The 26,878-nt window shown below is 44.0% G+C and overlaps 1 protein-coding gene across 9 annotated transcripts in view; it reads left to right on the top strand.

Moving 5' to 3' along the window:
* The window catches only part of KALRN (kalirin RhoGEF kinase), a 505,770-nt gene that overhangs the window by 465,661 nt on the left and 13,231 nt on the right, over nucleotides 1-26,878 (top strand). For 8 of the 9 annotated variants that reach the window (XM_065841448.2, XM_071810806.1, XM_071810810.1 and 5 more), the window contains 10 exons: nucleotides 804-989; nucleotides 3,260-3,431; nucleotides 6,513-6,751; nucleotides 7,666-7,913; nucleotides 11,183-11,306; nucleotides 12,622-12,681; nucleotides 22,384-22,411; nucleotides 22,798-22,969; nucleotides 25,154-25,275; nucleotides 26,529-26,660. In XM_065841448.2, coding sequence (XP_065697520.1) covers nucleotides 804-989; nucleotides 3,260-3,431; nucleotides 6,513-6,751; nucleotides 7,666-7,913; nucleotides 11,183-11,306; nucleotides 12,622-12,681; nucleotides 22,384-22,411; nucleotides 22,798-22,969; nucleotides 25,154-25,275; nucleotides 26,529-26,660 — 1,483 coding nt within the window. The remainder of the gene's footprint in view (nucleotides 1-803; nucleotides 990-3,259; nucleotides 3,432-6,512; nucleotides 6,752-7,665; nucleotides 7,914-11,182; nucleotides 11,307-12,621; nucleotides 12,682-22,383; nucleotides 22,412-22,797; nucleotides 22,970-25,153; nucleotides 25,276-26,528; nucleotides 26,661-26,878) is intronic. The other variant, XM_071810807.1, reaches the window with a different exon arrangement.

Here is a 26,878-nt window from a genome sequence, read left to right as displayed (position 1 = left end):
TCGTGTTTGTTCTTCTCCAGTGCTGAGCTGCATGCTTCAGTGAGGCTTCAAAGTTGGGGGTTATATACCTCTCACTCTAAACTTGGGACAATTTATCTATTGTTTCTTCAAAACGTGAGGTCTGTAAAAGCTTCTGCAAGTTTGAATTGCACTTCTTAAATCTATTACCAGAGCAAAATAAGCAGTGAACCAGACTGCTCTGCCTGTTAGTAAGGTCATCCGGCATTAACATGTTAACAGCTCCCTCTGAGCAACATCCAGGAGGGACCTTGTGAGTTATAACCCCACAGGTTGCAGTCTGTGGTTTGTAACTAAGCCAATGTAGACACTGGCAGTCCTGGGGAGATGTGTCATCTCCAAAATGAAGTCAAGTTTGTCTTACTAATGCATTGTAGCATTCCTGCAAACAGGTAGGTCCTGATTTTTTGCACCTTCAGAGTGTTGTGTCACTGGCTTCAGGGGTGATAGAGAGCTCATGACTAGAGGGAATCTAAGGCACCACAATAACAAACTACATAATGGGAACAGCGTTTGAAATTAAGAACAAAGCAGTCTACTTGAGATCTCTTGCTTTTGGTTTTATATGCAAAATCAGTGGCAATGAAAACAAATAAAACCCATGTTTTTTTCCTTAAACCGAGTACTTAATTTACAAGATCTCTGCTTTGATAACTTTAAGGGGATATGTCTCACATTAACTCCATGCTGCTCAGAAAACTTGGACTGCATGAAACATAGCAGATCATCTCGTGAGATGGTGGTGGGCTGGGGTTTGTAATGCTGGTGCCTTGTGTGCTTCTCAGGGCAAGCTGACAGCTCAAGGCAAGCTGCTGCAGCAGGACACCTTCTACGTGACAGAGCAGGATTCCGGAGTTCAGTCTCGACCGAAGGAGCGTAGGGTGTTTCTCTTTGAGCAAATAGTTATCTTCAGCGAACTCCTTAGGAAAGGATCTTTAACACCAGGCTACATGTTCAAGAAAAGCATAAAGGTAAGAAATAGGGAGAGGCAAACTCTGTTTGATGGTTACATAAGGAAATCTTACCAATTTTCTATGCTGTGAGACTGGTCCATCTTGTCATAGGTGGACAACAATTTCCAGAAAGAATTTGCATTTACCTTTCAGTGGTTCAGAAGCCATTGAAGACCATCTCTAAATAAACCACTGGGTGTCTAAATTTACTGGATAAGTTTTACAAGGAACACAGCCAGGACAGGTCCTTTGTCATTCATAGCTCTGACTTAGCAAATATCGCTATAAAGCCTGCAGTAGTCAAAGGAAGTACCCAACAGTTGCTTTTAAGCACGATCATAAAAGGTGGGGGAAAGTCTAGTATCCAAAACAGTCATCTTAGGCCAAACTGTAAGTCAATATTAAGCCTCTCCGTGATATTACTGGAAATATTCTCCCTACTGGGGGGAGGGCTCTTAGTACAAACATGAATGTTGCAAGAAGACAGCTATTTGAAAAACAAACAAAAATACAAACAGTTCTAAAAATGTGGCCATGAGGAATTATAAACCTAGCTAAACTATAAAGACATTTTAAGAAGTTAATTTTGGTTTTAAATAATCTTTCCAGATTATGGAACTGGGAATAAAATAAAAACTGAAAGTAATCAGGGAAAATACTTACTTGTGTAAGAGATTTTATGCTTGTTTAACAAGTGCAAAGTTAACCTCTGAAATGGTAATGAAGATGAATGAATGTTACGCCTCTCCTGGTAGAACAGCCTTTGCTGTGCCTGCAAAAACAGAGAAGTCACTGCTTCATTTGAATGTCTTGATTGTTCAAAACTGAGAAACCAGGCTGGGATTGATTTGCTTTTCAAAGTTACAGGTTAGAAAGAGATGTGGGAGAATGCATTGTGTTCACACAATGTTTAAATGGCACATTAATATGAATTAGAAGGGAACAATATCAGGTGAAATAATGCATATTAACCATATAGAACTAAACAAATCTATGATAAACAGCTTCTTTACTGAAATGAAGTCATCTTTTTGGCTGACAGAAACTGCAGCATTTACTGAAAAGCCTATATTCATTTGTAAGTCAGTGTATTTCATAGTTTCCAACCAAATAATAAGCTATAAAGGAAAAACCTAAAGTGTACAAATAAACAATCATCTTGATCTAGGTGATCAGCTTTGATTTTATCTTATTGCTGATTTAAATCATTATTAATGTTGGAGATGGGAATAACATGAATCATTTTTACTTCAGTTTATTTATGTATAACAATGAGGCTTTCATCTGCAGGAAACAATTCCTGAATTGTATATTGTAGATGAAGAGAGACAAATAAATCTCTGTAATGTCAATAAAATTAGCGTGCCTCAAGGGTATGAGTTGCTTTTCTAGTTAAACAGCCTACGAAAGTAATGCTGTTCCCACCGCCTGAGTTTAAAATTTTTGTGTGATTTCCTCTTTTGTGTGAGTCCCTCTTTTCTTCCATTTGGCAAATGGCTCATTGTCTTGTTGAGTGCCTACAGCACAGACAGATATGCAGAGCAACTGGAGATGGACTTCTAGAGTGACGTTATTGCCTTAGTCTTCAGAGCTGTCTACTTTTGACATGCCAACATATTCTTGTTTACTATCATAGATATAAGTAGCCTAGGAAAAGTTAAAGTTATGGGTACACTTAAACAGAAGCCTCACAAGGGCAGGACAGCAGCCAAAATTGCCATCCATGAGCTTTCCAGAAAGAGTATCTGAGACTACAGTCAGGGGAAGCGACTGCACACAGATGACAGTGTAATCTGCTAGAAATAAGAAGATCTGTTGGAGCATCGGGGGAGAATTGCTCTGTGTCCCTGTGCACAGTCCGTTCCATTTTTAAAATACTCTAATGATTGAGACTTTCCCATGGAGGATAAGAAATGTAAACAGTTATTTAAATTGGAGGAATTATAGACTTTATTAACATCTCAATAGGAGCATTTTAACTGCATTTACAAGTTGCAGTAAATTTTTAGCACATCAGTCAGATCCGTGTTAACTTAAAATAGAGTTGTCATTCAAGACAAGTCAGACGGATGTCTGGTACATCTGTCAGGGCTTTATTAAGCATCATATTTAAGCTTAAGATTTATCTGCCTAAATCTAGCTGAAGCAAATTCTGATTACCATCTGACAGTCTGTTATTGGACTCAACTATTATATTTTCAGGAACTTTTCACAACAATTTTATTCTGATTTTTGAGTAATATTCACTCCTGCTCTACGTAACACATGCTTACCTTGGCTTGTTTCAGATGAACTACCTTATCATTGAAGAAAATGTGGACAATGATCCCTGCAAGTTTGCTCTAATGAGCCGGGAAACATCAGAGAGAGTCATTTTACAGGCAGCTAATCCAGAAATTCAACAAGCTTGGGTACAGGACATCAACCAAGTCCTGGACACACAAAGAGATTTCCTAAATGGTACGTACATGGTCTTTGCTTTGTTTCCCAAACTCTGACACTAAATGGGATTTAGAATCTTTGTTTCTTTTTTCCTTCTATGAGAAAAACATTCAGCAACTTCTTTTCATAAGGAAAATCCCAAGGAGAAAAGTAGAACCAAGTCTGCCTGTCGTTAAGCAATGGATCAATTTCTAGACATGAGGAAGAATTTAGCTTCATTTTTCTTTTCAGAAGTTGACTGGGAAAGGGTTACATGCAAAAGCTGTTTGCGACAGCTCGAAAACTATGGCTGAGCTGAGAACGGAAATAGTGTTTCACTTGTGACTCCAAAACCTGATGTTAAGTTTTCATTACTTGGAATAGAAAGGGCCTCATACAACCATGTAAATGATTCTTTATTTACAATGGTGAGATGAGCAATCTGACTTCTCCAGGTTGACCAGCTGGTAACAAAACTTGCCCGTTTTGTGCCAGTGCAGTTGGCTTTGAATGAATGCATATTGGTATAAGTGCCAATAATTATTAGCTTGAGAATTTTTTTAAGCCCTGTGCGGACTCCACAGACAACTACTGCAGTGGTTTTGTGCCCCTTCCAAATCTTTTTTACTTATTGTTTTATTTTTTATGTACTGCCTCCTATTCTCTCAGGCCTTACTGCCTTCTGAGCCTCTTTTTCTACTGAAGCATCTTCATAGCCCCTATTTAGGGGCCAGAAAGAGTTTGGTGGCTTAGGAACATAATCGTCAGTATCTCTAAAGCTAGAAGTAAAAATAGATTTATATTAAAACACAGGCTTAAGGTTTTGCTTTAAACCTATAAATAAGAGGCAAGAAAATGATATTGTATCCAGTAGAGCCTGTCCAGTCCAGAACAATTTAAGTGGCTTTTAGGATGTAATCTTGTTGAAGCTGACTAATCTTTAAATATGTTCTTTAGCTTTGCATTTCATTAAAGCGGATGTTTTCTGTCTTTAAAATCATATTAAATCCCCTCTGAGCCAATGCTCTGTAAACTCAATAACAAAATATTCCCTGTGAGTTCTTGCCCAAGCTGTCTCTGATTTTCTCTCTTCAACAGGGAAGCCCTATATAGTAAGGGGCTATGTACAAAGCACAGTGTCGGTATCCACTGTTCATAAATGTAAAACTTGCTGCGATTACGCTGCAATATTCAAGCTTTTCAGATTTTTCCTTGAAAAAGCAAAAGCTGCTTAGCTTGAGGAACAGTGTTCACCAAACCATTTGCTATAGTGACTGTTTTTCACCTTGAAGAAGCAAGCTGTAAAGAAAATATGTCACTGATGAAGATAGTTCCTAAGGAAAATGCCATTGATCTGTACCTTTTTTAAAATCATGTTTTGCAGGGCTGTGGGCGGGAGGTTAAGAGAGAAAGAGAGAGCACACAAGTACACAGACACTGATTTTTGCCAGAAGGCTGTAAGAATACTAACAGATGTTGAACGGGAGGCTGAAGCCAGGCTGTGATAGTTAACGGCGGAATTAGTAGCCACAAGTGGACACTCAGCTAAATACCCTTTAAAAGCACTGAGTAGGATGAATTGTTTCAAGATAGATAAGTATTTATTCAGGCCTTATGGCTGAAGACTTTGCAGCTTAGTGTACTGTATATACTAGAAAAATGTCACCATCACTATCAAAATCACTGTCAAAGTTCTCCCCAACCTTCCTTCTCCTCAATAGCTGATCTGCAGCAGGATCAAACTGTTTTCAGGTGCAGCTGAGGTAAGCGAGTGAAACTGGTAGTCACTGTGGCAGAAACATGGGTCACTTCTGTGACAAGGGTCACTGTGTAGGTTTTGGAGTCAAGTAATCTTCCAGATTGCTACAAGTCTATGTTTGTGTCCTTTTGGAGAAAATGGTGATCTGGCATCCTCCTTGATACATATATATACATATATATATATATATTTGTCTTTAAGTCTCTTGTTCCTTAGTATTATGTGATTTCTTGTTGGAATAGCCCTTCCTTTCTCTAGAAGGGCAAAGCTAGAGAATATGCTGTGTGGTGCTGAGCCTTTCTGGTGTTATTTCCTTTTTCTCTTGTTGAGAGAGACATTCCTTCTGTTGTGGTTCCCTGGTTGGGCTGATGCTGTGATATTGTGTCCTCTGTCTGCCTCTTGCTAGACGAGCCTCTCTGCATTCCAGTAGGTTTAGTCTGGTGCATGTACACAGCATTAACTGATCATAAATCATCCATTAAAGACACATGACATGCAAAAACCAAACCCATAGGTCTGGGGATGGTAGTCTGAGCCTAGAAAATCTATTCCTTTCCCGTTCACTGTGAGTCCTAGTCCTGATCCCTTCTCCAAACACAACAATTTTTTTATTTCTTTACCATCTGGCATTTTTCTCCTTCCTTTTCCCAGTGTAAGCTCTCTCCAGGACTATGGAATGTACACTCTCACAAGCAGACTCTCTTTTTTTTAAGGCTTATAAAGCAGTTTAATGTGGATTGTGGGTATTTTCTGGAGAGGTCTGGACTGCTGGGATTCATGTCTTCATGCCATCTATACTTCTTCACTTGCTGGCAATTTCCAGTGATTTCCTTGAATCAAAGTAGTTAATATAAAAAGCACATAAGAGACTCAAGCTGCAGTGCATCATGTCTGAAGAGTATTTAGTAGTCACACTCTCTTGGGAATACACAAATGAGACTTATAGATCTTGACCTGTGTTTACTAATGATAGCAATATTCACTGTAAATGAGCTGTGCATCTCTTATTCAGGTTTTCATTTGTTTTGAGTACAGGATGCGATTAATTTGTGTGATTTCAAAGAAAGTGAATGCAATTATGCATGCTGTGAAGAGCAAATATTTTAGCCCAGTGTGTTGGTTAGAGAAGCTGTTCTTCACAGTAGCATGAAGTGCTGTGTTTGGTTCATGAGCAGGACAATGTAAAATGCTCACATCCCATCTAGCTATAAACATGCTGTGTGCTTCCAGGGGTGGCACCTCCTGTTCCTGTTTGGTTTGCAACCTGTGTGTCTGTTCCAACTGAATCACCCCACATGCTCTCTGCAGCCATTGGCGATGTCATTGAAAGCACATAGCTAACTCTTGTCCTCTTTCTGCAGCGCTACAGTCCCCCATAGAGTACCAACGCAAAGAGAGCAGCTCAGCAGTGCTGAGGCCCCAGACCGGTAGGGTTCCTCAGCCCAACAGCAGACCCTATTCTTCTGTTCCAGTAGAGTCTGAGAAACCTCTGAAGGCTACAAGCCGTAACCCATCTCTCCCACCCCTGAAGATATCTACCTCCAACGGCAGCACAGGGTATGAACACTCACAGCCCGGAGACAAGTATGAACAAAGCAAGGTACTGAGCTCATCTGATAAAACATGATCTCATAGCCCATTTCTTATACCATAGACCATCTGTGAAGTTAGCTTTAATTATCAGCTAACCAGGTCAACGGGGATCAACAGACTGAAGCAATGGTGTAAAATGTGATTTGGGATTAAACGGAGACTGTGAGAGCTCTGCCGTCCAGACGGGTGGCACATCAGCTGGGAAACAGAGGCAGAGCCTGACCCTGGAGCCTGGAGGGCTGAACCCAGCACTTTTCAGGGCACTGTGTTTGCAGACCTGGTGAACTGAATTTCCATTTGCAGTACTAGCAACAGCTATATTCATGCTTCTCTGATATCCATTAACCACCCATTCCTGAAGAGGTCTACTCCGGCGGTATAGAAGATTTTAGATTTTTTCCCACATAGTAGCTCTCAGGGTGCCTGCTGAGGGTTATAATTTGGGTGCCTGCTGAGGGTTATAATTTGGGTGCCTGTGCACTGCACACAAACCACCAAAGAGCCAGTAACCATCAGGCAGGTTTGGACCCTGCTGCTGGCTGCAGCTGACCAAAGCCACTTTCCAGCATGACCCATATTTAAGATCATGAAATATGTGAGTAATTCATTTGGTTTCTAACATGAGCTTTCATTGGTCTTTCCCCCCATTTGACTCGGCACAGATCTTTCATCTGTAACACCAGACAAAATGAGAACACTAGCAGCTGTGAAATCTAATATGAAATAGCAGGCTGGTTTGTATCAGATCACTGCTGCCTTTCAGATCCTTAAAATCCTTTTCTTCCAATGTGAACTTTCAGTATTTTGTATCTTTTTCCCTGATACAGTTAGGCTGGAAATGAAGCAGTGGGATTGCAGCCGGGAAAGGCAGGTTCCTCAGAGCTGACTGCTCACCGGTTTCTGTTGTGTCCGTTTCCGCAGACTGATTTGGGAGGGTGCAATGGGACCTCTTCCATGGTGGTGATTAAAGATTACTATGCACTGAAGGAGGATGAGATCTGTGTGAATCAAGGCGAGGTGGTTCAGATCCTTGCTATCAACCAGCAGAACATGTTCCTGGTGTACCAGCCTGCAAACGACCACTCGCCGGCCGCTGAAGGATGGATCCCCGGCAATATCTTGGCTCCCCTCACTAAATCCACTACAGATAATAGCGACGGAAGCATCAAGTAAGTGCCATGTTGGCTTCACTGGGAGCGCTATGTGGATTTTTTGAGGAAAAAATAAAATTAAATAAATAAATAAATAAAAACCTAAATGGTAGGGAACTCCTGCTGATTTTTATCTACAGTGCCATTGGAACAAGCTGAGTGGTCAACCTGCAGCGTCAGGCAGCCATGGTGGATAGCTCAAGCTTTGCTTATTTTCATTTTGTGGGGTTTTGTTTATACTTTGGAGAAAAATAAAACCATAGACGGTTAAAGCTATGTTACACCATTTTACAACAACATGGACCTGCTTGGACTGGACTTATATTTATGTGGTATTAAGTTACTAATCTATATATTGGTTACAACAACATCTAGCAAAAAAAAAAAAAACACAAAAATATCCAGGCCCCATGTTGGACTGAGGTTCGGTTCTCAAGGAGGAGACATTTTCTTGTCTTTGGCAATTTCCTTGTACAGCTTGTATCTTTTTTTTATTTTATTTTGGGTTGGGTTTTGTTTTGTTTTGTTTTGTTTTCTGTTCACAGTAACTTTTGTAATATATTTTTTGGTTTGCAAGACCCCCACCCAAGTACATTCCTGTATAAAGTATTTTGCACTATTTAAAAAACAAAAAGAAAAAAAAAAGAAGAGAAACAAACTCATATTGATGAAGTCAGGTTGTGCAATATAACGGAGAGTCGCAATGTTCATCATTGTATCTGTAATGTAACTAATTTTAAATGTACTATTTTAAATATGTAAAATAAATTTTCACAATGAGCATGTTTTAATGAGGTATAAGAACCAGTTTGACCCTTTTTTGGTTTTGTGGTTTTGTTTGGGTTTTTGTTTGTTTGGGTTTTTATTTGTTTATAACCTTCTGTTGTTTATTTAACAAATGTGTGGATATATATTTTTCTTTTCTGATTTTTAGAAGTTTGTCAGTCTGAAATGACTAATACAAGAAAGTGGGTTTTTTGGTATTAAATACAGAAGGTACAACCCTCTTTTCAGTAATACCTGTTGATTTCTTTTAACATCTAAAATGACTAGATGGTAATGCAAGATGTATGCTACGAATTGTGTTACCTTACACGAGTACCTTGAGGTGCAGAATTGAACATGAGGAAAGATTTTGCGACAGATTCACTAAAAGTAATAATTTGATCTCTGCTGCAGTTTCAGTTAAGAGAAATGATGACTTTACCTGTCAGTAGTGAATGCTACCATGAGTTGCGTGTTAAGCCAAAGGAATTGCTTAGCACGTCTCTTGCACAACCACCATGGCCGTTCCCGTTCCTCTCTAACCACGAGACGCAGCCACCTGCCCGTACATTCATCCACAGCACCAGGCTCCTGGTGAAGACTCTGATTTCATAGCAGCTGCACAGTCACATTCTGTGTTAAATTATATGTAGTCATACGAATTGTGACCAGGAAAGCATAACAAAATGGAAAAGCACATGCGTTGCACTCCTCTCTTTCTCGCTGCAATGAGGTTTAAAGTCTTAAATCATCTCTTCAGACTCAAACAGCCAAAACAACCCTCAAACCAAAAAGATACTTGAATAATAGAAGCCCCATGGGTAAAAAATTACCTGGAGCAGGTGTTGTCTGTCTAGTCTGGCGGATTATATTTACTAATTAGTAGACATAATAAAACTGTTTCTTTCATTGACAGGTACTGCACACAAAATATGTGGTCGATGCAGTAGTGTTGGCACCATGTATGATTCCCCGGTAGGTCAGGGAGTCCATCAGCCACATCCTTGACTCCTACCCTATCTTAAAGAAAAGCAAAAGTCCTGCAATGTTGGATAACTTACCCTGCTCTGCACATCTAATTTGGATCTCCTCCAGAAACACCCAAATATCAGACAGCACTTACTGTCCAGCTGGGACGTGCAGAGTCCTCCGGTGCTCCTTGTGCTCAAATGTGACCACTCGTGCCAGCTGTCTGCAGTGGAGACACCAATCCTGGTTGCAAAAACACCCAATATGACCCAATTCATTCTTGTGTCAGTGGCAGCCAGCTACTGGGAAGCCATTAGTTTACTTTTTAAAATTTTTTTTAATTTGAGCTATTTTACAGCTCCCATCAGGTGCTGAAGTATAACAAAAAAACATGCTTAGGACTCAGCCGCAGTGTTCATGGGGGAGTATTGGCTGTGTGGGGTGTCCTCGGAGTCCTACCTTGCTAACATACTGCGTTTTGTTGGCATCGCAGGTGATCGTTGGATTACAGGCAACTTGCTTTGTAAAATGTATCAAGGTACTGTAGACGTGACATGTGCCAAACATTGGGCTTAAACATGCAAATCAAATTTGCATGAGTTAAAGGTGGGCAGATGCTTTGAACCTGGATCCCAGCTCATCTCACTGCTGTTTTGAGAGCTTTCTGCTTTGGACAACATACCCCTTCCCAAATATCCCCCCACCCTGTCCACTATTTAAACCAAATGAAATCCATATTATGAACTGTTTTGGTTTTTTCTTAATTTTTTATGTCTTCTTTGATATGCAATTTCTGTTATAGACACGGCATTGCTCTTACAAAGGGTGACATGGTCTATTATTGTTTTTTTTTCCAAGAGTAAGATCATAGGAGCAGTAATGAGGGTTGACAAATGTAGGGGAAATCATGCCTGCTGTAATGTTAGCCAAAAGCCATGGACTGACTGGTGTCCTCTCTAACCAAATTGGCAAAATTTAATGGGAAATTCTTGGTCTTGAGAGGCACAGCAGAGCTTGTTGTTCTGGGAAATGACATCTCTTGAAAAGTTAATGATGTAGCTCCTATTTGCTGAGCGATTCATGCTCTGAGCAATATGCAGGGAGCAACACCTTGAGTTTCTTCATTTTATTATTTCCTCTGCTGAATAATCTATCAAGACCGTTCTCATATATTTACATTTGTTCCACTGTTTTTAACCAACAAGACTGAGGATGAAATTGACCTTTTAACTGTAGGAAAAATAAATTTCTTTTTGTGGCAAAGTCCCTGAAACCAGATGACCAAGTTCTAGTTGCCTGCTTCCATCATGGGCATTTTTTTCTTGCTAAATGCATTTAAACAGCAAGTGTGGCACAACATCTGCTTCGCAGAACTGTTTGGTTTGGTTTTTAACTTCAACTCTCATTGCTGAGATTGAGATGGGCATATCGACAGTGGCTTTCACTTTCTAGGGAACTGCAGTAATCACAAATGTGGATGCTGGTTCCCATTTCCAAATCCTTCCTTCCTGCTCTGATTTGCCATTTGATTGCTGCGTTTTTTGGTACAACAGGAAGTCATGTTCATGGCATACCCTGCGCATGAGAAAGCGGGCGGAAAAGGAGAGCAGTGGCAAAAATGAAGCCAATGGGCCACGTAAATCCAAGGATATTCTGGGGAACAAAGTCTCTGTTAAAGTGAGTAAGGCCATCTGAAAGCTGTGTGCTGCTCTCCTGCTTCCCATCCTTTTCACCCCCTATAGCATCCTCTCCTGAGAGAGGGAGGGGGCAGCAATTTTGAGTTTGTTTTTTGGTTTTCTTTTTTTATTTCCACTTTAGTTATCTTTTTTTTTCTTCTTTTTTTTTTTTTTTTTTTAGTATCCATTTTAGCAGGATTTTTGCATGCAAGATAAAATGCAGCCTTTGTTTTTCGTTTTCTTTTTCCTGGTATCCCACATGCAAGTAAGTAATCTTCATATAGAAGGTTAAATAACTGTTCTTAAAATTGGGACAATGGTGGTTTACTGACCTCTGAGTGAGCCCAGTCTGCAGCTCCATCAGAGCAGCTGCAGCGGTGAGAAAGCTACTGGGTGAACCCATGGCCTTAGTGAAGTTGCTGAGTTTTCTTTAGGCCAGTAGATAAGGGGTTCTCAACCTTGAGACACTTAAGATTTATGGTCTGGGGAGATGGTCTCAATGACCTTTTTCTTTCCCTATTATCAGACAGCGCAGAGATGCTGACATGGTCTTACCAGGAGAGGATCTCGTGTGTGTGTGTGTGTCTGTCTGTGTCTGTCTCTCTCTCTCTGAGATCTCCTAGTATGGAAAAGGTTGAGAACTGTGGGGTTAAGCTCCATCTTCTGCTCTGGGTGCCTGACTACTGTGCTCCAATTCAGAGGATACATCCCTATAAACGGACCATGAGGCCTGCTCAGGACTAAGCTGGGGCTTTCCCTCCCAACAGAGGCAAGCAAACGCTTGGTGTGGTTTTGACACAACCAAAGCCCAGCCTTGATTCAGGAAAGCACTTGAGCATGTCCTTTGGGTCCACCCCCATCCAGGAGAGCCCAGGATTAAGTGTTTTCCTTTGTGGAGGCTTTCAATCCTGTAAGCCTAGTGACACAGCCATGGCATGTGCGAAGGCAGGGACCTGCCACGGCCACCTGGGCACCCCTGGCACCCCCTGCACAGCCGGGAGGGACCGAGCCTGAGAGAAGCGGTTCCTCCAGCATGGTGGTGGCCACAGTTCTTCCTCCTCTTGCGTCCTCGCTTTTTTTCCTACCTGAACGACTTGCAGAATCACAGCCTTTTTCTTTGGCAAAAGCATGTCTCTGCTTCCCATGTTTTGTTGTTGGTTTGTTTTTTGTTTGTTTGGGGGGGGGGGGGGTTGAGCATTTTCTGTACCGTTATCCATTTCCATGCTGCTCACAACTCCTGTGCTGCTCTGCCCTGTCTAACCAATCTCTCTTCTAACCTCTTGTTCTCTTTCTTCCTCTTCATGCTGCCACACAAGGAGACAAACAGCTCAGAGGAATCAGAGTGTGATGACCTTGACCCCAATACTAGCATGGAGGTAGAGACAATCATCCTTGTGATTTTTCTTTTTTATTATTATTTCCAAGAACGTGTGCCCATTTTGAAATGCCTTTGCTGAAAGGGGAGTTGGTGGGTCTGTAGCGCTCATGGACATACCTGCCAATTAAGTGTGAGTCGCACAAAGCGCCAGTTCTGGTTTTGTCAAGTGCTGAACTGGAGTTTGGGCTGCGTTTGTGATGGGAGCAGTGGAGGAAGCTGGGGAACAAGCTCCTGCTGAGCTGGGGGTTTGGGTAGTCCCTCTCAGCTGCTGTTCCCCACCTGGGACCTCATTCAATGAAATGATAACATGTCCATGTCAACTGCCAAAAAATGTGGCAGCTTTCTATATTAAAAACACCCCTTGTCCTGGCAATACACGCTGAGCTGCTGGTCACGTTTGTCCTGGAGCAAATGTTGCACCACAACTAGTGCTTTAACTTATCTAGAAGATCAGAAAAGACGACGTCTCTTTTTTTCTCCCAGCAGAGTGGGAAATTGGATTTCTATGAAGGTATTGAAGGAGAACGGTAAAACTGTTTGCACGAATGTACCTGTATCACAGACAAGGCTGATACAGATGGGTGTATGACACCTTACATGCCTCTTTTTCCAGTTTGAAGCCACCGGTTCTAGTGGAGTGACCAACACGTGCCTTGCTGAGGGAGCCTGAAGGTGCTTAAAAATCATGAGAGTTATATATCTGGTTCCTCTCAATTAATACTTTGCAGGACCCATTTTTCTGAGTATAGTGACCACACCAGGCATTTTTATACATTGTACCGAGGCTGGAAGAGCTTCCTACCGAAACAGGAAAGGACAAGGGTCAGAAAGACAGAATTATTTTGCAGAGTCAACAGGGCAGGTCATTGGTGAACAGGGATATCTGTGTGTCCTAGGAGATCTCCAGGATGCTGCCAGGCAGGCTGCACTACAAACATCTCCAGAGAGAAAGCTGATCTTCCTCCTGGAGAGAAAAAAAAAAGCAGAAATGTATTGAGAGGCACCATCTCAGATATTAACCTCAAGTCTTTCTTTTATTTTAATTGTGTTGGTGTCAATAAACACATCTTCAAGAAGGGGATGTGTACTAAAGGAAAGCTTTTGACCCGGCTGACATTCTGGAGATTGAACAGTGCTTTACCACTAAAGCTGCATTATTCTCAGGGGTGTGTTTGCATTTTCAAAGAGCATTTTGCCAATCACAGGTAACAACTAGATGTATTTGTCACAAGGCAGTTCCCAGTTATTGCACGTAAATCTGTAAAGTTGAGGTAATTGGAAATTGCTCTGTGGAGTAAAAGGTGGCTGAGATACAGGTCATGTACAGAGCTGGGTGAGAATCACCATGCTTTTTGCAGAGGATTTCTGTGTTTTGACTGTGCTAAATAGGAGGGAAACCAGATGTTTTACGATAGTGAATGGAGTCCTTACACTGTCGTCATTTTTAGTCAGCTCTGGCATGTTCCACATGGCTCTTTTTGTTTGATTGATTATTTTTTTTTTACCCTGGTACTGTTCTTGCCTGCTCCCCAGTTCAGGAGGTAAAACTCTTTCTGTTTAAACCAAAAGATGCTAATTTGAAGTCTTGGCTGTAGTATGAATTTGCTATTGAGGGAGTAACTGTGTGTCTGGTATGTGACCCGATTTACACTCAGAAGCCCAGTCCTGCATGTCCCAGGTCACTTACTGGAGGTGACAGTGTCACTGTGGTGCACTGCAGGCCCCACAATGTTCCTCATGGCTTGGAGAGCTCAAGTCTGCCTCTGAGGGGGCTGAGCAAATATCTAAAATGGCAGAGGGAGAGAAAATGAGTGCAATTTTGGGGTTGATGAATACCAACCTAAGGTGACACTGCCCTGCAAGTAGCAGCATGGCCCTCGCTTTGTGCTGGTTTTAGTACATTGGCAACCCAGAGTGAGTGTGATCAGCTTGTTGGTCCAGCTAAGAAATTTGCAGGGGGAGGGATTGCTGAAACCCAGTATAAACCAAACAAAATAATGCAGAGGGAACAGGGCAAGGGCAGGCTGTCGAAATGCTCGTAAGGGAAATAGCCCCAGCAGTGGCCGCAAGGAAGTCCTGGCTCTAAAGGTCTGGGATATTCGCTACTGGAAGCCACAGCTGTTCTCCCTTTCCTTTTGTTATAAGTGTTTTGATGGTCCTTTTTCAAACATGTTGAGAAATGAACTAGATTAAGGCCTTGGGAACTGAAGTCTTTTCTCATTAAAACAGAGGCAAGGTTTAGGGCTTTATCAGGTCTTTCATGCTTTGTGTCCTAGGCTTAAATAATTGTTAAACAGCTGTGTTACCCCTTCCTCCCAGCCTACCTGTGCACTGAAAATCAGTATCTCACCTCGTTTTCCCTGCTCCCTGTGGTCCATCCCAGCAGAGCCACTGGTGAGCTCCCAGGGGAGCTGGAGGAGGGGGAAGACCTTGTCCCCACACCTGGCTCAGCTCGTGATGGATGTTATTGACATTGGGAGTGCTGGTAGGACTGTGTCCTGGCCATCAACATTCAGATGTGCATGAGGCCCTCCCCATGTTTCATTAAGGAGGAGTCGTTGACAGCTGTTATTACAGCCAGGTAATAACAGGGCAAGTCACCTGGCTTCTCATATAGGACTGTCACCCCTGACATCCCCCCTCCTCCCATTGTGCATGAGAATGTGCACCCTGTGCTGGAATAGAGAGAGAAGTCTCTAATTGCAAAGGAGCCATATTAATTGTTTGGAAATGTCAGTGCAATTTACCACCAGCCTACTTGCTGCACAAGAACTCGGTAAGCTGTTTGTAGTATCTATGATGTCCCATGGCTACTGTGGTCTTTCAGATCCAGCTTTGCTTGCTGTTTCTAGAACACCACATATCTGTTCAGTGTACTGGAGATTTCTGAAGTGTTTTGGCTTTGTTTTGTTTCAAGGGGAAACATAAAAGGAAGAAATGTGGAGAACACAAATAATGAGAGCAGGAAACTGAAATACTGGGTGACTGTTTAAAAGAACTAAAATGCCATTACTGTGTTTTTGCCTACACAGGGACTTGCTGGCCCTGGAGAACTTTCCATTCGTTGTTACTTTGAGTAGAAATAGCATTTATTAGGGGCTGTTTCTTTTCTCTTTGTTTATCAACATATAATCAAAGTGCATAAAGATGGAAACAAAATATGGGGTTTTTTTTCCTTTGTTTTCTCCTTTGCACTGTTGTTTCACAAAACAGGAGGTGCAAACTCACCTGTTAGGCATGTGAGTGTAGAAGCAGGCACTTGAGGAGCATGTGTAGCCATGTGAGGGATAGAGGTAACCTATATTTAAGAAAGACTGAAGACTCCCTTTCCACATATCTGTAGCTAATTGCACAGGGACAGGCAGCTTTGCTTCTGGGAAGAAGGTGTATGCCCTTGTGAATCAGTAAATATCATCCACACCCAAGTCTGGGCTCCTGGACAATGACACAACTAATTGCTCTGCAATTCTGTGTCCTAACGTCTCACGGGGTTTCAGTATTGCTGAAGGGGTCATAAATTAACTGTGCAAATCCCATCAGGCTACCTCTTTTATCTAAGTGAAGGTCCTTCCAGCAGTCAGAAAACCTGACTGAGCTAAACCTCACTAAACTCACAGCAGCTCTTCCAGGCTTTGGGGTGGACCTCACATGGAGGGATCTGACATGAGTCCAGACATCTTGTTTTGCACAGCATGACTGCAACTGCAGCACGTTACACATAATCCTGACCACCACACAACTGTGACCCACTGTCTAGTGTGTGTTCCAGTTCCTCAGCTGTGCAAAGGAGAGATGAAGACCAGGCCCAGCCTGAGTCAGTGGGGACGTGCCATCATTAGATTAGTGAGCTGGGACACTGCCAAGGGAAGTAAGTTGGGTTTCATAATCTGTTTTTTTCAGTTATGACATTTTAGCACATTAAGAAATACTCAGAGATACTTAGAGACAGATAAGCACTAGGAAACACCCTGTAGGGAAGAATATTGTATTAGCACCCTGGCAGCCCAAGTCGTTGAGTAAGTAATGGTTTAGTAGATACAGCATTGGCTCCCAGTCAACACTCAGCTCAGGCCAAGAATTCCCAAGTGCTTTAGGCAAATGCCTTCACCCCCTGCCTTGACTTCGCCATCTCCAGAGCAGACCTAACATACTGTCTTTGTGAGATCACGTATGATACTGTAAGAAAGCCTTTCCTGGCCTGTTACCACAGTATGAATGAGTATAATCCTGAGAACCTCCTGTGTTTCCCTTGGGCTGGCCTCCATGGGCAACACCACTGTCTTGCTGCCCTGAGTGGTCAGAGACATCATCAGGTGTGAGGTAGCCTGAGCTGGCAGCACAGGTGCGGTGGTTTAGCTATTGGAAAAGAAAAAAGTTACCTACTTCACCTGCAGAAAGGTGGTAGAGTGCAACAACATGGTGCCTGGAGCACCAGAGACATCCCACAGCATCCTCATTGAAGCACACCAGCCATTAGGGCCTCGCAGCAAGAGCGTGATGAGGGCAGGAGGACTTCTGCTTTGCACAACAGTCAGCATCCCTTGGGGCTTCTCCATCAGTCTCAAAGGCAGCTGAACAATCCGTGCTGGTGACAGAAGGTATCCCCCATCCCCACCAAAAGGCTGATGCAGTGGGACACTCCATCAGGTACCATTCTCCCATTTTAAATTATATTTTTCCCTTTGGTAGCATCTATCCATGTATAGTGGGATCCTCATTTGCTCCTTTTATCAAGAAATTTCTCTTGTTAATTTGTTTCTTTTAGGGGGCAGGGGAGGCTGGTGACACTGTGAGCTTGTCCCCCTAAAAGTCTCAAAGTAAAAGCTGACCTAGTCAGAAATGGATTAATAGATCTTTCCCTACAAATTAGATTTGGCTTCATTTTTGGCTTCATTCCTCTGTAACTAATTTCTTTTTTTTTTTTTGAGAATCATTAATATTTGTCTTTTTTGGGGGGATGGGGAGGGAACAAGGACCATGTTGCTGACTCTGCTACCAACATGTGCAAGTGCATCAATATTTTATTTTAACTCAGTGAAAGAGAAGTGCCATGAGGTGTTTACACAACGCTGAGCTGCTTGTCTTGGAGTAAACATGCCCTCTACTGTTTAAATAAAGCTTGGATCTGATTACAGAGGGCTTTGTTTGCAGCCCAGCATTATGGTTTTGGGGGAAAAATATTCTCAGTCCCAGTCTTGATGCACTCCCTTAAAATGGGACTGGAATGTGACACTGGAAAAATCGAGGCATCCGCTGGGTCCTTCTGTGCAGTGCGTGTGTCTGGGCTGGGCTCAAGCCTTCTCCAGGAGGTGGGTTGGGCATGGCGAGGACAGCTCTGCAAGATGCATCTCAGCAAAGCCTGGCCAAGGCGAAAAGCCCTCACAGGCAGCCGAGCTGTGCTTGCAGACCGTTCGCTATTGGCATTGCAGAATAGTTTCCAACTCCCCCCCCGCCCAGATACAGCCTGTGTGCACAAATGGAAGATAAGCTCTTGCTAAGAATTAGGGCAGTTCGAGTCACTTTGCAAGTGGACTTTGCTGCTACTGCTGCAGATGCCTTTCTATCTTTACAACATGAGCTTAACAAACTGGGAAAAAAGTGGCCCAGTACTACAAAATAATGAGTTGCTGGATGCAGCAGCTGTGGTGGTTTTCTAAAGCCAAACTGTTACACTAAGTTATACTTAAGTCACTCAGATCTAAGTCACTTAGATCCCTGCAGGTCCCCAAAGGCATTCAAGTACGCGCCTCGTGTGCCTTTCTTGGTTGGAGCCCTGAAACAGCGCAGGCTGGAGGAGGGAGAAGGAAGGTCTATTTCTGGCTTTTTTATTTCACAACCCTGGCCCATCCCCTCGTTTCTTTTTCTCATCCCCCTCCTTCCAGCTCCCTGTCTGTGCCTGGTCAGCACTAGACCCCACATCACTCAAGCAGAGGCCGTTTCATGGTCTGTCTTTGCCACCTTGTCCGCGGTTTCTGTTTTTAGCTGTCACTGTGTTTGAAACAGAAAACCTCCTAGCTGTGGAGGGAGCATTAGAAGTTTTCACCTACCCTGGACTGAGCTACAGGTATTTCATCCGATGGAAAAAATAAATCTATCTCATTTCAGCTAAATTCATGTTCCTAGAGAAAAAAATCTCACTGTGTTTCTTACCTGAGGAGTGACTGCATTGCCAACTGAATTTCATCCCGTAGGGCTTGTGTTTACCTGTTGTGGATCAACACTGAAGACGATATGAGAAGTTTTTGCCCTGGGTAGTTCCATCTCCACCAGCTCGTTCGCTGGCAGCTGCAGTGGTGCAGCTGGTGTTTGCTGGGATTCCTGCAGGGAGCCCTAGTCAGCGAGAGGCCCTGGGTCACCTTTCCCTGCTCATGGCTGAGAATGCTCGGCTGTGAGATCCTTGTTCAAATGGCTGCGGACTGAGTGCGGTTTCAGGGCTGAGCCTCCTGTTGCTTTTCAGAGAGAAGGAAAGTAAAACTCTGCAGAAAACAGCAGGGTCTTTTTCCACTTGGTAATCTCAAAGCAGTGTAGAGTGTTCCCTGAGGAAGCGATGCGGAGAAGCCAGGAGTCCTGCATCTCCCCCACAAACATCATCACTGCCCTCTGGCTTGTGTGGGAGCTCCCTCGGGCAAGCAGGCACTTTAACATAAGGAGAAAAATGCTGGAGAGGGCCATCTTTCACCTCCTGTTCTCTGAGAGAGAAGTCCCTTGGATTTACAGCCTCCTGTGTTGCCCATGCAAACATCTCTGGCAGCGTCATGTGCTGCAGGTGCAGCAAACTGGCCCCTGAATCTCGGTGGCTGTGGGGCAGCTGCACCCCCTGCCCCTGACCCCCATTTCAGGGCACAGCACCTCACCCTGCTCACCAGCAGCTGTCCTGGGCCCCTCGCTGGGAGGGATTTCTGCTCTTCAGAGCAGCGTGGCATGGATTTCATCTCTCTGCAAAAGCCCTGGGAAGGAGAATTGGGAAGAGTTACTTGCAGGTGTTTTTACAGCTTTTCCAGCTTTTTGCACACACCATCATTTTCAAGAGGCTGTGGGCGGTGCCTGGCAAGTCGTTCCATAAGGGAAACCAGCCCCAGCACTGGCAGGAGGATGTGCAAGCAGTACGTGAGCTCCCATCCTCCAAGGGCAGCGGGGCCACACTCTGGAGCCCTCCTCTCCACCCATGGGGTTTAAAAACCTATTTGGCAAATGAAAAAATAATCTCCAAAGGTCTTTCACTTAACCTAGAAGGATTCTGTGGAGTGTCATCTCCTGTCATCTGCCCATAGCCTGGAAATCCATACAACCTGCGGAGAGAGGCAGTAAACCCCCAGACCTGGGAGTGGACGCGGGAGCCAGCAGAGCTGGCTGTGAACCTTCGCTTTCCTATTTCTGCACTTCTCACCCCATAATTTGACCCCTCCTTCAAAGCATACCAAGTCCCATTCCCTAATTAAGCGATGTATTATATCAGTTTGGTAGCACTTAAACGTTGCTCTTGCAAACAGGCTTCTATTTTTGTCTAAACTTACAGCAGGCAAAAGCTGCAATGTGGCTGGGGAGTATTGTTATGTAACATTTTATTAATTAACAGATAAAGTTTTAGCAAAGGAAATGTAAATTTTACCCATAGACTCTTCCAATATTATCTAACAGCAGTAATTTGCTTTCTGATATTCCCATGGTAAGGCAAGGGAAAAAAACATCGGTAAGGCATTTATTATAGTGATTATGCCTTGGAAGTCATTATACAGTACAGCAAAGGAAGAAAAAGCTGTTCTGTGGATAATCATTGCTTTCCACTTTCACTCAGTGAGACCATCTACTTATCAGTTTACTAACCTGAGGCAACAGCTTCCTTTGCTGTACTGTATAAGAGACACAACTTAATCACAAAGATCCATCTCTCCTTTTCCACATGCACAAGTGGGAGGGAAGATGTTCTCCTTCATCCAGTGCCCTCTTACATTGCTTAAAAAATAAGCCCTAAATATAGTAATAGTGCTCAAAGAGTCCTCTCCGGGCATGTAGACAGAGGTTGACTCCTTACGGGATGCTGGGGATGAAACGTTTGAAATCTCAGCACTCTTGGAAGCATCTGAGAATTCAAACCATCATGGTTTTGCCCACAAGGTACAGACCTTTAGAGCTGACTGGCTGTGTGGTAGGCACTGAGACTGGCTTTGCCCACAGGCAGCAGCCCCTATCTGTTTCTGGAGCATGGAGTGCAAAGCACTGGCATTGACCGGTTGTTTCAGCCAGTACCATGAATGTGGTCTCTGTAGATGTGTCCTGAAGGATCAAATTCTGCCTGTTGCTAGGAAAAGGATAGTTTCAGTCTCAGATGGAGAGGAATTTGTCCACGTATGTTTCTGTGGGGGAAAAAAATGAACCTTTGTGAGTGGTGAGTCCATGTTATACCTCGTTTGTTTGGGATTTTTGGTGGTGACAGGGGAAAACATACCCTGAGTTCTCATTGCTGCTACCAAAGGTTTGCCTGGGACTAGGAAGAAAGGCTGTGAAACCAAAATGAATCTGAATATGCTTGAGTGCCTCCTTGAGTGGCACTCTGAGCCATTCACCTTGGAAAACTATTTATAAAGCCAAAACAGAAATATAAATCATTAAGATGTATCTACAGTATTTTGAAGGGTTATTGCTTCTGCTTTGTGGCCTGGTTTCTGAACTACTGCAAAAACTCCCATCAGCTTTAGCAGACCATGAATTAGGTCACTGCTTCATTGGCATCTTCCAAAATAGCTCTGAAATAGATAGTAACAAAGATACTTAGGGCAAGATAAACCACACTGGTGTTTATGGTGCTTGATATCAAATTATTAGTTTGAATTTGGATAACAAGGCCTTATGAGATCATTAAAACAGTTAATGAGGCTAGAACATCTATACTATTGTACACTACTATGTAGTTAGGGTTTATGCCGTATGTGAGAACTTACTGGCATTGCCTTCACTATTCCCACCATTGCTTCCAGGGTTTACATGAGGTAACTGGCATATACGGGCCACAGCAAGACAGTAGTTTTTCAAGTCTTTGATAATTTGATCAATTAACTAGTTAGATAAAATAACTCCCAGTTAGCCAAACCTCAGTTCAGGTTCGAAAGTTTCCAGCAGTCCAACGAAATGAATGAAATTTCACTCACTGTGACAGCTCAAGAGTTGTTGTAGGACTGATACTTGTCAGAAGGAAAAAAAGAAGTCAGTATTTCTGATTTAGTGCCTTACCTTTTTTTTTTCTGAAGCTGAGCAGAAGTTGAGACATCTCCCCAAAACTGGTTAGTGGTCAGAGTGCTGGTGAGACGTCCCAGGTGCATGATGACTGCAGGGGCTGTGTGACGTGGGTCTGAAATCAGCCACAGATGAGCACACATCACCTCTGGGAATAAAGGAGTTAATGGCTCGAGCATTATCACCGAAGCAAAGAGAAAGCACGTCCACCCTCCTCAGCCTCGGTGTTGTGCCTGTTACCTGTGATGCTTTATCAAAGTTCAAGAAGCTGTAGCTTTCATTTACCTGTGCACAGGCTTGTTCAGGTGTCACCAGAGCTCGCTGTGTCTGCAGGGTGTTCGAGGTTGTTGTAGCCACTGGTCGGTGCTTCTGTGGTTCTGGTCAGGTTCACCGCGATACCGTTTGAAACCAGACGCCTCTTTGTTGCTGTCCAGAAAAATAAATGCTTTTATTTCTTTGTATTTTTCAGATAATCAACCCCAATTTCATTCAAGAAGGTGAGTTAAGGACAGCTGTGTGCTGACTGGCACGGAGGGGCGAGTCAGCAACTGTGATTTCCCCTGCACATGTTCTGCACCCACCAGCATTTACAGCAAAGGCTGCGAGGCTCAACCCCCCAAAACTTACCTTCACAAAGTATCATGCTCCTGCTGGAGCACAGGCTTGGGGGGCATACAGTCCCCGCTACCTCCTTTGCTGAGCTCTCAACAGCTGGCTTTCAGTGAAGGGGGAGTTCTGGTAACACAATCCCACGACATCCAGCTGTTTCGGACCCCAATTCCATAGTTGGTCCTATAATGTGTTCTCTAGACTTGTATGGGGAACATTCTCACCTGTAGATATAAGAAGGTGTGATCTGTGTGTCCCCATGATTTTTTTCCAGTGGCTCCAGAGTTTCTTGTGCCATTAGTGGACATCACCTGCCTGCTTGGCGACACAGTGATGCTGCAGTGCAAAGTCTGTGGGCGGCCCAAACCAACAATAACCTGGAAAGGACCAGATCAAAACATTCTTGACAATGACAACAGCACGGCCACTTACACAGTGTCATCCTGGTAAGGTCCTGCCTTCGGGTCCCAGCATAGCTGGGTGTGATGGTCATGTTGCCCTCAAATATGGCACCAGCCGGGCTACAAGGCTCATCAGAAATGCATTTAATAGAGTCTGGCATGATGTATTTGCACATCACTGCACCACACGTCAGCTAGAAAGGGTCAAACTTAGGGACTCAGGCAGCTCTATGGTCTCCCAAGCTGATGTAGGGTATATCCACAGTATGTGTGGCTGGCAGACATGAGTTTTCTCTGATTTACCTCATGAGTCACCTGCAAACAAGAAGCAACTAATGTTTCCAAGATATTAGTTTGGCTAATATTGTCTCTGCGTTGCTGAGCCTCCTCTGCTTGAGTTCAACGCTATGCTCACCTTTGGTAGGAACAGGAGTGGAGCAAAGCAAACCATCACCGGTTTGCAATACCTATAGCTTATTGGGCATTTTCTCATTTCATAGGCAGAGGTGGGTTACTGCAGGAGTTATCCTGCAGTTTTCCTGAGCTGCTCCTAAAAAAGCCTACATTTGCTCCTGGGAAGGCTAGATCTGGCTGTGCTTGGATAGAAAGATGCTTGTCATGATGTTCTCAGCCTGACTAGGCTGGAGGGAGGGGGCAAGAAACCCAGCTTTACAACAAACACTGGGAAGATCCCAAAAGATCTGGAGTTGAATTCAGGTCAGGTAACAGCCTGCTGCTGGATGCTCATCCGCAGCTTATATAAGCGATTCGGGCCAAACTGCAGTGGAAATCTCCAGGACGCAATCCTTCATGCAAACTTTTCAGCACTTCTGGTGCAGCCCGACATGAATCCAGGGAGGACAAAGTCACTCAAAGTGAAAAATGAACACTAGGAGAGAAGGGATTTTACATGTTCAGTAAAAAAAAATTACAGCGGATCAAGAGCTTCCTTCGGAGACCATTGGCTCGTGCAGCTGCCCCAGAGCACCCAAAATTATCTCTTCAGCCATTACGCAGTTGATCGCTAGTGCGTTATCTTCTGGCTCTGGCTGGGGTTGGGCTGGGAGAATATTTCCATACAGAGTTCTGTTTTCCATCACAGTCTTCCGCCTGTGCATTGGCTCCCTGTGCACTATCAGCACTTGTATTGTCTTGTTATTTGTATTTATTTTTCAGTGAAGACACTGCCTGCCAAGGAGAGGCCCAGCAGATCAGCGGCTGTCTTACAAATCTTGCTGGCATGAGTGTTCGGATTGCGGGGGAAGGGGATATTTATGTCTTGTTTTAAATGAGCATATTCAGATCAGCAAAAGCCACAGTGTGCAGGCAGTTATACCAGCAACCATGTCCTTCTGCAGTTTCCAACAGCTTACGCATTCAAGAACTAGTCTAGTTCTACCATCAAGAGAATTTATTGTTGGCTTTATGCTGGGTCTCCAGTACAGCTAAAGCAGTTACACAAGCAAAATCCTTTAATTCTGGCCAACTCCTTTAAATTGCACAGTGAAGACTGCAACATGCAAACTGAAGTGACTGTGTACAGACCTACTATAAATTCACTAGACTCTGCAGAGCTGTTTATTTGCTCAGGTTGCCCAAAGATTGAGCGTCTCTCATGAAGTCGATGCTGGCGTTCTTTACCCCTAGCTCTTGTGAGATGTCCAGCCTTCTGACCACAGGCCTGGCAGCCTCATTAGATCAACAGCACATGTTCCCGGGGTCTGAAGCTTCCCAGAAATGTCAGACACTCTGTGCTGTGTGACTGCCTTCTGCATCTGTGGGAAGCCCATTTTGCCCACCCAGTGCTGGGCTTAACTGCAAAGGTCCAGCAGTTCAGCATCTTCCAAGACAGGAAAGATGTGCCTGGAGATGTCTTTCCAGATATGGGGGTCTAAGCATCTGGCTCTGGACAGGCACAGCAAATGTTCAGCTCCTGGACTTTGCTTGCTCCTCAAGTAATCCTTCCCCATCTCCTCCAAGGCCACAGCACACAAGCAGATTTGCCTGGCAGGCAATTTGGACCATTTTGCTCAAAGGTTTCATTAATTGCCTAATCCTGATATATGGAGGAGTTGCCCTTGGGTACCAGATTGCTGGAGGGATGCTCCTTCAAACGAGTTAACAGGATTTGTGTGCAGGTGTGTTTGTAATGAGGCAGGGCAGGAACTGGTGTAAAAAGCATTAGCAAGTGAAGAAGTGTTTTATAATCTGGGCTTTCTGCATCTGCAGTGACTCCGGGGAGCTCACCTTGAAGATCTGCAACCTGATGCCTCAGGACAGCGGCATTTACACCTGTGTGGCAACCAATGAACATGGAACCGCATCAACCTCAGCGACCATCAAAGTTCAAGGTAGCACATCTGACCTCAACACCGAGGGTTTTTCTCTTGGTGGGGGAGGAGAGCACACAGGAATAGCCGGTGCAAAGGCAGCCATACATGGAGCTGTGCCAGGTGAATTGAGACGTTAAAATCATACAACTGTTCCTCAGCCAAAACTCCCACTGATGGCTGAAGGCATCGCAGACTCTTTGCATTTGATTAAGTTGTCTGATCATACGAATCACATCTGGGAAATGAAAATGCTTTGGCACTGGTTCAGCTCCTGCATCCTGCTGGCAGCGCTGCTTTCCAGGGGCTGGGGAAGGTCGGCTAGGGGAAGCTGAGCTCCCTTGGGCTGCCGAGCCCGTGGGGGGGATGATGTCCTGGCTGCTCATGGGGATGAGCACGAGAGATGAGAGGTGCTTGCTGTGTTGAAGGAGATGGCACAGAGACAAATGTCTGACTGGTGACTTACAGATGCAGGAGTGTCACAAGCGTTTAAAAGACAATTTGTTTGGTCTTACAAACTGCCCTAGAGATATCATTTCCCTAATTTAGCCAAGCAAGTTAGTGGCTGCACTGATGATTCCTGTGCTGAAGGAAGCCCTGAGCAAAACACAGAAGAATTAGTGGTCATTTGTCAATCTGCTGCCAAACATATCAAGCACTATACATACAGAAGCACTTTGGATGCCTTATTTGTGTCATTTTTGGACACTTCAAAGGTAACTGCATCCCCACCTCCCAGACCTCACTCGCTGCTTGGTGAAGTCCATGGGAATATTTGTTTTCCTCAGTTCCATGGGCTTTGCATCAGGTCTTGAGCTGGAGCAAAAATTAGCAGCAGAAGGTGGCAAGCGAAGAGGCTCTCCCTTGTCAGCAGCTGAGCTCAGACAGATCTGCACCCAATGGTTGATTCTCCCAGCCAGTCTCAAAGGGAGCTCCCTGGGGCATTGCAGTACAGTTGACCACCAGCTGTTAGCAAGAAAAAACTCCCCCTGTGCTGTAGTACCATGATACCATGTCAAGGCAGCAGGGCTTGCAAGCAGCATGGTTCTCTCTTAGCTGGTAGTATGGAGGTTTCAGACCCACGGCAGTAGGTGAATGGGATGGTGACACTGCCTTTCCTCTGGTTGTGCTGGTAACCCAGTGAAAACCAGCCCTGCCTCTGCAAGGCACAGCTGCCACGTAGTGACCTGATGTACCTGAGACCCGATCTTCAGAACGAAGCACTAGCACTTGTTGACGTGATGCCGGACTTGCTGCGTGTTTTCTCTTCTAAGGTGTTCCAGCTGCCCCAAATCGCCCCATTGCTCAGGAGAGAAGCTGCACCTCTGTGATCCTACGCTGGCTACCCCCATCCAGTACAGGCAATTGCACCATTTCAGGCTACACTGTGGAGTACAGAGAAGAAGGTAAGTGGTTTGAGCTGTACTCACGCATAGGAGAATGAGAATGAGAATGAAGTAAGTCACCTCCATGGCACAACAGGTTCTAAAATCATCCTTGCCACCATGGTGCCACTAACCATTGATCGCAGGTCCCAAAGTGTAAGGTCAAATGAAGCCCCTCTATAATCCAGTCCAACTTCTCATATATTAGAGACTTTTCTATTTCTTCCAGTCACTTACAG

Source organism: Patagioenas fasciata, chromosome 7, assembly GCF_037038585.1.
Source record: "Patagioenas fasciata isolate bPatFas1 chromosome 7, bPatFas1.hap1, whole genome shotgun sequence".
Lineage (NCBI taxonomy): Eukaryota > Metazoa > Chordata > Aves > Columbiformes > Columbidae > Patagioenas > Patagioenas fasciata.
This window is presented reverse-complemented; position numbering and strand designations above follow the sequence as displayed.